The sequence below is a fragment of the Trichomycterus rosablanca genome, chromosome 19, assembly GCF_030014385.1.
Source record: "Trichomycterus rosablanca isolate fTriRos1 chromosome 19, fTriRos1.hap1, whole genome shotgun sequence".
Lineage (NCBI taxonomy): Eukaryota > Metazoa > Chordata > Actinopteri > Siluriformes > Trichomycteridae > Trichomycterus > Trichomycterus rosablanca.
In genome coordinates, this window is record NC_086006.1 from 23,765,429 (window position 1) to 23,777,795 (window position 12,367).

The 12,367-nt window shown below is 37.9% G+C and overlaps 1 protein-coding gene across 1 annotated transcript; it reads left to right on the forward strand.

Annotated features, from left to right (window-relative positions):
• Positions 1-1,839: 1,839 nt before the first annotated feature.
• zmp:0000001088 (trypsin) lies at positions 1,840-7,045 on the forward strand. The gene is made up of 5 exons (XM_063015529.1): positions 1,840-1,894; positions 4,319-4,478; positions 4,972-5,113; positions 6,018-6,281; positions 6,764-7,045. Exons 1-5 carry the CDS (start codon positions 1,840-1,842, stop codon positions 6,932-6,934), a joined length of 792 nt encoding a protein of 263 aa, XP_062871599.1. The 3' UTR covers positions 6,935-7,045.
• Positions 7,046-12,367: the final 5,322 nt, after the last annotated feature.

A 12,367-nucleotide genomic window follows, 5' to 3' on the forward strand; every position in this document is an offset into this window, starting at 1 on the left:
ACATCTTGTTATTTGTGTTGTAATAATTATACACTATACTCTGTTTATTTTACCTTTTATTATTAATGATTTTGTTTATATCTTCTGTTAATCACCCCAGGGTGGTTCTGAAATGCACCTTTTCATCCACCTGAGGCTAAAGCCAGTAGGTATAAGGCAGGATTGCTAACAGTGCTGTTTCTGCTGGACTGCTGGATGTGATAAGAATCTGCACTGACTGCACTTACAATGTCCAGAATTTGACCATTATATTCATTCTACTACACACTGAACTAATCAATGATCAGCTCTATTTATAATCAATACGTTTTTTGTTTAACTCTGGATTGATTTTTTTACATAATAAATATCTATTTCTTATCAGATTCTGTCCTTAATATTTAGTCATGACAAGTAAAATCTATCTGGCTGTCCTTTTCCAAGCATAATTGGTTCTTCTTATAATGTGTCCAGAAATAAGATCATCTAGGCTGGTTCAGGAGTAAGGAGGTCCCTGTTGAGTGTGGTTCCTCTCAAGGTTTTTTTCCTTATAATATTAAGGAATTTTTTCCTTGGCACTGTTTTCAATGATCATTAAAACTGTATATTATTTTCACCAATGGTGTTTTTTAAATTAGTTTAATACTTTATTAGTTTGAAGATCTAAAACAATTAAGTGTGAATAATATGCAAAATAGAAGAAATGAGCAAATGGAAAATACTTTGCTGCTATGCAATCTACAGTTCTCTACATGCTGTTTTCTAAAAATACGAACCACCTTTAGACCACCTGGTTGGTCCATAGAGTTTAAAGTAATAGAATTAAAGCAGAAATTCTCCCCCCAAGGTTAAATTTGTGACACTAGGTTTATAAGAATTGTTATAACAATAGTGAACCAGTGCTTTTTAATGCCCACATACTGTGTAGGATCTCAGAGCAGAGCAATGGTCAGCCATAAAAAACGCCCATGGTCAGCATAGGGGAATGAAGCATTAAAATGAAATTGAGGCACACTGTAAGTAATGACCAAAATATGAATGAAAGCTTCTGTGTGAAACTCGGAAAGGGGTTATTAAGTACCCCTGTGTGGGAGAGGTGTCCAGGAAAGCAAGGGATATACTGCATAATGTATAAGCAGTTTCAATTTTATTGATTCCTACAAAACACTGTCGTAAATGAGCAGAAATTGAGCTAAGCCTCATAAACTAGTTTTTCTATTACTATGCCTGGCATCATAAACACTGGTTTTGCTGAATATGAACAGATTTTCACAGACATACTCCAAAATCTTATGGAAAGCCCAGAAGAGTGAAGACTGTTGTAGTCTGAAGGTTCATATTATTGTCTATGGTTTTTATAGGATATAGAACATGAAATTAAAATTCTGTATACCACAGAACTGAGGGGAGAGTGTAAGGCTGTATTCACAAGCAAATTTTTTTTTTTTTTTAGAATTTTAGTTGGGACACGACTGTGACTGTTGCGACACTACCACATCCAAAGCTGCACAATTCAGGAGTAAAGCCATGACCATCTCATCAATTTGAATATAAACATTATATTATAATTTGCGGTTATCTTATACATGTTGAACTATCATTTTTATTTTAGGATACAGATACGCCTGTTGTTTGGAAGAAGGTCGTAGGTGGGGTTAGAAAAGCTCTGTTTCAATTATATATTTTTCATGTTCTTAGTCTTTGAGGTGGCCATGGAAACCGAAATCGGAACTGGGAAACCCGAGAGCATTGCAATGATCCTTCCCGTACTGAGGAATCAGAGTATGGGAGTATGGGGGCAGCAAGTTTCTCCTCAGTTCAGCCGGCTACCTGTGGAGACTCTCTCTGTCCTTTTAAAACATGAATCTGCTGGTTTTATTTCTTGGCTTTTTCCTGGAAATCCTCACTGCCACCTGTAAGTATTAACAAATGATAAATATTTGGAAATTATTTTTGATGATCAGGGTTGTTGGTGTGAAACTCGATGTAGCATTTATTTTAATATATTAAAAGCTGAATAAATATAGACTTCCTTGTCATTTTTCTATTCCAAATTTTCCTAAGGGGTCAAAACTATTCATGCAAAAGAAGATTTGTCCTCCTCAGTAAACAGATTCTTTCAGAAAAATATGGTTCTGAACTAATGTCTCTGGGTAAAAGTAAGGGGACAAGACAAGTACATGGTTTGTTTTTACGAGGAAGTAAATGAATTACTTGGACCACACAAATCTGCTCATCATTTTTTCCTCTGTGTCTTCTTGGAGGTCCTCAACCGTCATCTGCACATAGAACTTTAAATCCTCCTTTCTGTAGGTGCAGAGGTGGGATGTTCCAAAGTATAAACTCAAACATGAATGAAAATACAAATTGCAAATACTTAAGTGTTTCTTATTATTTCTTAATTATAGAAAATCACAAGAGACTATATTTGCACTATGAAGATCAACTTTTGAATCATTGTTTAAAAGCACATAGTATGTAATTTAGGGATCAAACTAATTGACTCTATAATAAATATTGCTTAAGTTGGACATTTTACTTTCACTTTGCACCCTGATGCCATTATCATAAAATGTATTGTCCCTTGAGCCATTCATTCAGTAATTCATCTTTTAATCTCCAGTAATTGCTCCATCCTGATAAGGGTCAGTCTGGACACAGAAATGCATTCTGGATTGAGTGCAGGTTGAATAGATCGTATAAGAATGACCAGACTGGTTTAAAGAGAAAGTAAGGCTACACTAATTCAAATACCTTTTACAACCTTGTAGATACATCATCATCTTAAGTAACCTCAAGATGGGTCTAGAAACATGACAAGACAGTACTCCCTAAATCACTACATTTATGTCCTGTTGTGGTAAAATAGGAAATTCGCAGTATGAATGTACAGCTGTAAAATCTGCATGTCAACATGGACCACAATCTCAAGAGATGTTTCACACACCTGGTGAAATTCATGCCTTAAACACTGGAGGGTGTTCTGAGAGAGTGGGTCCTTCCCAGTATTAGTAATGTGTTCCTAATAAAGTGGCCAGTGAGAGAATTAGGAGCTGATTTTTTATGCCACATACAATTTTACATCATGAGGCCGCAAAGACTAGCTGGTTTAACTGCCACACCAAAGTCTGCCACGTCTGGTCTTGATTGATACGATCTTGTCTATAACACTAAATCCTGACACGGAAACCGCCATCCTTTAGAAACGGCTGCCCAGGTTCTTTGTCTGAAAAGTCTCACTGCATTAATTTTCTGTTCAGGCCAAATAAAGAAACCTGATAGGATTCTCTGTCAGTGCTTAAATGCTCATGAAACTGTAGCTGGGCTTTACTCATCTGTTTAATCCTTCAATCTTTCATGTGGATGCACTTTCACATATCAATTCAATCATTGTTACGAGGTGAATATCCTCAAGGGCAGGTCAGGATGGATTCATGTGCGAGCTTATGGTATCTATATTGTGTCAGTCCATCACAGATGAAAAAGACCTCCTGAAAGGGTAAAGAGGAGACAATCACACCCTACGCTCATTGTTTGGCACAAAGCATCAATCGGTGTTGACTTACAGTGCCGACAAAAATAGCAGCCAGAGAAGAACATGAAACTGTAGGATATGTTATGCCACACCTCCCTTTCATGCTTGCTTAGGTCAGGATGTAGATAGGCATACCTGAGTGCGTCTTATATAAACTACATGGTCAGAAGTATGTAGATAAATCAAATGAGTGGGTCTTTGCAACTCATGCAAAAGTGTGTCCTGCCCCTAAGTTTAAGACTTTATTTCTTTGTTAAACTTGCTACAAATAAAATATAATTATACTTTTTGATTAATTCTTGTTTTTAAGTATTTTGGGCACCTTCTGTCTTGAACAGTTCTAAGATTTCACTATTCTCAACACCCAAAATCCAACAAATGTATTATAAAGCCTCTCTGAGTTGGGTCATGTTGGTAGGTACCTTGAATTGGCATGGCAGGGAGTCCACAAGAGCAGAGTTGGGAAGTCCAGCTTTGTCAGTTGTTTGGATGTTACTTGTGTCCAGTGTAAAAAGGTAGAGCTGGACCCACTATGACACTGGCTAGAATAAAGCTGTTAGTAAAAATACCCAACAAATAACCAATGGTTTCATTTACATGTGTACCATATTGCAGGCAAAGAGTCTAATTGAAAAAAAAGATTTGATGTCTTTGGATTGTAAAATAATAGAATCAAATTTTTGACCCATTAATTGACCCACTGTAATAGTTTTGTTGTTGTAGCCACATGTTAGGTGTTTATACATGTTTATACACATTGCTAATGTTCTGACCTCAACTGTATGTTCTCGGTATGTTCTCTAGCTCAGCAGATGATGCAAGGTCGAATAATAGGTGGCTTTGCCCCTGCACCCTACTCCATCAAGTACATGGTGTCCATACAGACCATTATTGGACAGCACTTCTGTGGAGGCACTCTAATTAACAAGTACTGGGTGCTGACGGCAGCACACTGCAATGTAGGGTAAGTTCTCGTCATACATCCGGCTCTGGCTTTCTCACGTCACTGCTATTTGGTCCAGGTAAAGCAGAAATAAAAACCATTAAAAATACACCCCACCCCTGTTTTCACTGAGTGATTGTAAATTATTCAAGTTACATGAGTTATATACATTGTTTTAAATATAATTGAATGTACTAGTGCAATAAAATTCTCCAACAACTAATTACTGGAAATGACTACAAACACATTCTACACTTACTACAATTTAATGTTAGTCTTTTACTAAAACTGCTTTAAATTAGACTGTCACATTCTTTTAAGAAATTGCTTTTACTTATTATTTTTATGCTTTTTATTATTTCCTGTCTGATTGATAGATTTGCTGATTTCATGACACATTTTATGTTTCATTATAACAATTTTTCATGAAAACACATGACAGCAGCACTTTATTAGTCTTTATTAATCTAATCCTTATTAGATAATGTGGAAACACTGTGTGTGTCGTGTGTAGTGCAGGTAACATGAGGATTGTGACGGGAGATTACTCTGTAAGTGTATACGAAGGAACAGAACAGTACCGCATGCCACATCTCCTAATCCCTCATCCCCAGTACAACAAAACCAGCAACAATGCAGATATCATGCTCATTAAGGTAAGAGTGTGCTGTAATCATGTCATGTGAGAGACTGGCATCCTATCCAGGGTGTATTTATTCTGTACACTCAGTATTTTGGAACTTCTTCATTGGTTAGTGTAGATGTTGTATATACCTAGGTCTTGTCAGAAGTCATCTCAGAAGAGTGGCCGTTGTTATAGCTGAAAAGATCATAATAATTTTCATTTTCAAAAACCATTTGTTTTTGAAATGGGATGTTCGACAAGCTGATGGTCAGGTGTCCAAAGCAGGCCTTTTACACGTGTTTGAATGTTGCAGACGTTGTTGTTAAAGCTGCTTTTAAATTTAAATGTCAGTTATATAATGTAATGACTGAGATTTGATTGCGTAACTCAAAAATGAAGCATCATTTATTGGTGGAACCTGAAATTAAGGAAGATGTTCATCCTGCAAGAATTTGACATTTAGATTTTTTTATTTGAACACTTTACCTTGGCTTGCCTTGTCTCACGAGGCCAGACTTCTTCTCTGATGAGATTGAAGTTGGGGGAATCTGATGTGAGATTTTGGCTTAAACCTGGGTAAAAAAGAGCAATATGACTATGGGTGCTAGTCTACAGTTCTCCTTGGCCATTGCAGATGCAAAGGTTTCAAACAATGCAGGGGGGGGGTAATTAATGTTTTGCCTTATCAAATGTATTGTTAAGTATAAACACCAGTGTCTGCCATGGTATGGGGGTGTGTTAATGCCAATGGCTTGGGCAACTTGCAGGACAATATAAGGCCAAACTCTTAGTAAGTGACTTCTTAGTAAGTAAGTGCAGGTGCTAGACTGGCCTGTCTGCAGTCCAAACCTGTATTACATCATGCTATATGGACACATGACTTAATTACATGAGTATTTGCTCATGGTGTTTGTACTTCTTTTCCCCCAACGCAGTTGCAAACCCCAGTACTCGTGAATAACTATGTGTCTCCGGCACCACTGCCCCGACAGGGAGCCAACATGTCAGAGGGACGTGTGTGCCGAGTGTCCGGCTGGGGATTCACCACTCCTAATGGGGGCATCCCTGCATCTCTGCACACAGCCATGGTACCCATTGTGTCCAGCACCAGGTGCAACAGCACTGACTCCTACAACGGCAACATCACAGAGAATATGATATGCGCCGGCTATGCTGAAGGAGGGACGGATGCGTGCAGTGTAAGATGAATTCATTAATTTTAAGTAACCATTTTAGAGGCGAATAGGTATATAATATTATTTATATTGAATAAACTCTATGCTTTTAACATTGTGGCAATATAACTGTGCCTTTTTCTGCAAATCATGGTCCATAAAGACAGAGTTTGAAGAGATAAATGTGGAGAAAATCCAGTGCCCTACTCTGGAGCTCTGACCTCAACCTCTTTAAACACCTTTGGCATAAACTGAAATGCCAATTGTGAGCTAAATTTTCTATCCAACATCCGTGCCCATTCTCACGATTGTGCTTTTCACTGGATGCATACAAATTTCCTCAGACACAATCCAAAATTTTGCCTCAAAGGGGCACTTTATAGTAATGCCCATGGTATTGAAATGTGATGTCTCACAAGCTTATGGTCAGGTGTTCAAATACTTTTGGCCGCCTTTACTTGCATTTATTAAGCACATCATTAACAGTGTTTAATTTTAATGCACAGGGTGACTCTGGCGGGCCGCTGGTGTGTGAAGGTCGGGTCTATGGGATCGTCTCTTGGGGAAACAGTTGTGCAGATCCTCAGTATCCAGGCGTTTACACCTCTGTGGCCAAGTTTCGCAAGTGGATCGACGACACTATCTTCAGCTTTTATGGAAACTGTGTCAAGAACTAGACTGCACCTTAGCATCAGATTTGCACTTGAAACCATGATGGAGCACATGCCAAATTTCATGCTGGTGGAGAAAATTGTTTTATTGTGATGTAGTAAAATAATAAATGTTAAGTGAAGCTGTACTATAAAACTTTTGAAGGTTTACAGATTTGGGGACCTGTCTGGCAGAAATATGTTTATGCAAACTATAATGATACACACCATGATCATTTATCATTTATTGAGTGTTAAATGATTTATTAACCATCAAAACTGGATAAAGAGCTGATCATCAAAAGTTTTCTTAAAAATGGCATTGCTATATTTCTTTTTTATGCATTTTCTCCCCATTTTCCTCCCGATTTAGCACACTCAATTTTTGTCTTCCGCTGCTGAGAGAGACCAGATTGACGCCTCTTCCAACACGTGTACAGCCCTCTTCTTCTCGCCCCTGCTTTCTGCACAGGCGTCTCTTTCGCCAGTCACGGTCCTTACACAGCGTATGAAGACCCACCCACACATAGTCCGGCCCCCACCCTGCAGATACGGTGGCCAATTAGTATCTGCTGCAGGCACTGCCAATTATGCCCGCCAGATGGCGCACAGCCGACTGGTGGCAACTCCGAGTTTCGAACAGAGGAGTTCAGAAACTAGGTGCTGGTGTGCAAGCGGAATATCCCGCTGCGCCACCTGGGCGCAAAAATGGCATTGTTAAATTAAAAACTATTTTAAATTGGTTTATTGGTTCACTCTTTCTAGACTTTAATGCTCAATTATTTAGCTTGTATTTGATTGTTTATGCAATGTGCATGTCAGTCTTTTGTATGGATTAGCATATTTAAATTCTATTCTGACTCTTTCTGTGAGACAATGCTGTATATAAAAGCGGCCAATTTGCATTAATGCTGAAAATAATCCAAATCTATATTTTAAGAGCTCATTCCAAGTAAATCAGACAGGCTTAAATGCTTGAGCCCGATATTAAGGGGTATACTGTCATAGCTTTGGATTTCTTGTCCTTTCAAGAGAAGGGCTGATGAGCTTATTAATATGATGAAACATACTCATCCTGATAGGAATGGTTTCTTCTATATTAACATTCCCCCACACACAGTGCACAAAGAGTGACTGAGAGGTTTAATAAGGGCAGAAGTTATTTATGGAGCTAAATTGAAATGAATAGTGCATGGCCACTTAATATGTTTATGTGATTCACATTTCAGTCCATTTGTTGGATCTGAATGTTGAAATTCTATTTTGATTTTGTTAGCGAGGCAATGTTGTCTTCGAGCTGCCAGTACAGAACGGTTGAGAAATTCTGATTTCCCATAAGACCAGTTATATAATGTTTACCAGTCATGTTTAAAAAACCCAATTTTATGAGGTGATCCAGCAGTCTGCATGCTGGTGTGTTGGCTACCAGAACCTTGTTATATTACTGGTTAATATAGCTACAACTTAAAATAAAACATGATCGTTCAGTCATCTTAACAACGTTGTGATTTTAAAGTTGTTATTGTTGCTGGTCACATCCAGTAAATTATTTATGAATCCAGCAACATGGACAGAGATTTGGATGACATATCAAAGGCAAAACTGAAATAATAAAGTAAAAATTATTTGCCATGATCTTTATGCTTTAATTAAACTAATTTTTTTTATTCATATCAAGCCATCACTATGAACTGCTGTTTTTTAATATAGGGCTATATTTTCTCTCATAAAGTTTTGGGTTTTTACTCCATATTATAGGACAAAAAGATAGACATTTTAGAAACAACCATTAGTATGAGGAACCGCTTTGCTATTGTAGGGTAAAAGCCTTTTTTAATGCGTTCTATTTTGTTGGGTTATTTACTTATTTATTTATTTATTTTTAACATAACCTACTTTTCCATATTTGCATTTTTTCCTTGCAGACAGCACACCAGCACTTTTGATATTAAAAAGCCAGACAGAATATTTGAATGTTTAGTAAAAGGTAAAGTTTCTGAAGAGACTGCTGAATAGGTGTGAAAAACCCAACAACAACAACAACAGTAAATCTGTCACTTAAAGCCAGGAGCAAAGCATGGCTGATTAACGCTCTGTCCAACAATGCAAATCTCAAGCCAGCATACTGCTTTGTACTAAAGCCTAGGAAAGTCACAACTATGACAGGGTCCATGTAGAGGACAGCATTCATTTTAGACCCTGTCCAAACTATTAATGATATATTTGAAAAACCTGTTTTATATCTAACAGTTTTTTTCAAGTTTAATGGTACAAGAAAAAAAAATCACCATAATCCTCGTTCATAGAGGGATGCTGCACCTTTAGTAACATGCAAATGTATTTAGAACTGCAGCTCTGAAACAGGAAGCATCTATTTTTCCTCTGATTGAGAGAGAAGCTTCCCACTGGGGGTAAATTGAGATGAATAGTGCTTGGGCAATAACCTGGCAGCTTAAATGTTTTACCTGTGAGTGCATAGAACCTCATTAAAAGAGCACAGACGTTCATAAGAATTGTAAAGCACAGAAGGATAAGCTAAGGATGAATTACATTGTCCTCCCTGTGGCCACACAGGCAGCGCTGTGGATGATCTAAGACCCTGTCCTCTTTCCATAATTGCATCAGCTAATGGTTGGTTTGCACGCACTTCTCTCTCTCAAAAGCTTAGAGTTGCTTAATAGGGTAACAAAAATAAAGAGTGTGCATTTATGAGGCATGTGCATCTGTTTTAGTTAAGCTGTGGAATTAGAGGAGATTTCATGATGACATGCATAATGATTGAATAGGGACACATTTCTTTCTTATTTTCTTTATAACACATTTTGGTTTGATGTACTAAGATCTTCGTGCCTGGATTCGGTCACAGTCGGTGCCTGTATAAAACTGGTACATAAAGCCAAACAAGCTTTAAGCATAAATCTCTGGCCAACATGCGAAGTAATCTTCTCTCCCTCATGCATATGATAATAAGGGCTGAAAATGTAGATCTTCATGCATGTACAATTACATGAACAAGCTTTACTACATGAACAAGCTTCCAGACAGATTGTGCACTGTGAATTAATAAATACCCAGGTCTGTACAGGTATCCCCACTATTTGAAAGTTTGCTTTACACCACCTCTATGAAAGACCATGTCTGGGAATCTAATATTTTCTCATATAAATCAAAGGTAATTGTCGATGCTAATGTTATTTCTGTCAGTGACAGTTGTCATTATTTCAGATTATATTTATAATATATATACAAGGGTTTTTCAAAAAGTTTCCACACTTATATTTTGGTTGGAAGCGGTGAGGATGGGTCGTGTCTAAGCAGATTTTCATGTGATGATGATGTGAAAGCAGAAAAAAGTGCAGAAACTCATATTTGGATGTTTGTATTCTCACCTTGAGTTACTGTAATGTTATCTCTGTTCCTGCACATGTATTGGTGCCCTGTCCACGTATTCCTGTCCTGTGCCCAGTGTTTCAGTTGGCTCTAGACTCACTGTGACCCTGACCAGGACGAAGAGTTAAGTAAAAGCTTTTTAAACTACCAGACTTTCACCAGTGTTTTATATTTTAGCTTCAGACTGAATGATACCACCACAGTGTTGAAAACAGGATGTAGCCTGTAAGTTACATAAGCTGCAGTAAAGGCAGTAATTACTGGACCCGCTTATTACTTGCCTACTTTAAAGACTTAGCTGAGCTTTTACACTTCAGCTTCTCAAGTGAAAAGGAAAAGACATATATTAAAGCATCGTCAGACCAGACCTTTAGGAAGAAATGTTTTAAAGTACTGTAGCGGATGAGTCAGTCACTGATTCAGCAGTTAAATGCGTCGAACAGGCAGGCTAACAGGCAAAAACCAGCCCTAATGAGGCACTGTTTATTCCAAAATTGCAACCATTTCTCCTGTTGTTTCTCCGTCTGTCTCTGTTCTGTTTGCAGCTCAAAAGATTAATCAAGATTTCCCTCTGAGCAGAATCAGATACTTAAACTAATAAACACTGATGGCTGGATGTACTCAGTGTTCTGTGGCTTTTTAAAGGCACAATCGGTCACATTCTGTTCAAAACACCTTGTGCTCTGTGTATGAACCTGTAACTGTGTTCTGGTGCCTAGAACACAGTTTTCATGATGTGTTCTTAACTAGATGCAAAATGCACCTCCTGCTCTCATTCATTCATTCATTCATTTTCACTTATCCCTTTATCTTCATCATAGTTGCATTGGGTCTGTTGCTATCAAAAATAGGATCCAAGCCATCACAGAACCAAAGGGAAATTAAGGGTAGCCAGTCCAACTTCTGCACATTTTGGGGGTGGAAGAAAACCAGTGCTCCCAGAGGAACCCACTGTTCTGTTGCGGCTTATTCCAATACTTGGAAGTTGATTTCTTAAATTGCTTCAGCAACTGAATAGTTTATACCTTACAAAAATAATTTTCCTTGTTTTATGGCATCTGATTTTCTTTCCATACTAACGACATGTTCTTTGGTTATAAACAGACAGTATGAAGATGTTGGAATAAATGAAGCATGTGAGGACTGTTGAGGTCTGTTGGTGTGTGTTGTCTCTCACTGTCTGTACTGATGAATCATTCTGTCTGAACCTCTTACAGACATGGTGCACATTTTAAACACACCTTCAGGAAGAACATCAGCCTTGCACACGCCATGGCGCTTAACGATAACATTTGAAAGTTCAAACTCTAGCTGTGTTAGTAGTTAGATCAGCCTTTAATGAAATAAAGTGAAGCTAGTTTTGAGGGGTGAATGGTGTTTACTGCATGACTCACTGACATAATGAAACACAGTTTTAATTACATCTCCCAAACTGGGACCAAAACTGGGACCCTTGCTCAGGGGACCAACAGTGGCAACTTAGCGGTGGTAGGGTTCGAACCAGTGACGTTCTGATAACCAGTCAAGTACCTTAACCACTGTGCTTCCATTAACCACAGTTCTAATTGTCACTTGTCAAAATAAATCCCCAAAAAAGACTTGTTATAACAATATAACAATTATGTTAATTTTAGCGCTGTCAGTAAATAGTGTGTTTCCTGAGGATTCAGCACAAAACACAAACACAAAATCAAATATTTGCACCCCTGTTGCTAAACACAAAAATTAAATAACTTTCTCCACATATCAAGTGTTGTTTAAGTAAATACATTGAAAGAAGGCACTCCCTATGTTTGAATTTTTCTGTTGATTTTTGTTTTGTGTTTCTTTTACTCTTTAACCATGAACCTTACAGATTGCATCAGGCTCTGTCTCCCATTGCTTTAGTTTAACTATAATTAACCTATTACACAAGTTCTGCTTCAGTGTTTTCCAGGAACTCATAGATCCTTCTGACGGGGCCAGAGGGCTCAAAATCGGTCTATAGGTTGCATCCTAACAAATCACTGCAGTTGTACCGACTCTCAGTCTGTGATTAGCTGTGAGATGAGACTGAGAGAAGTAGAATCA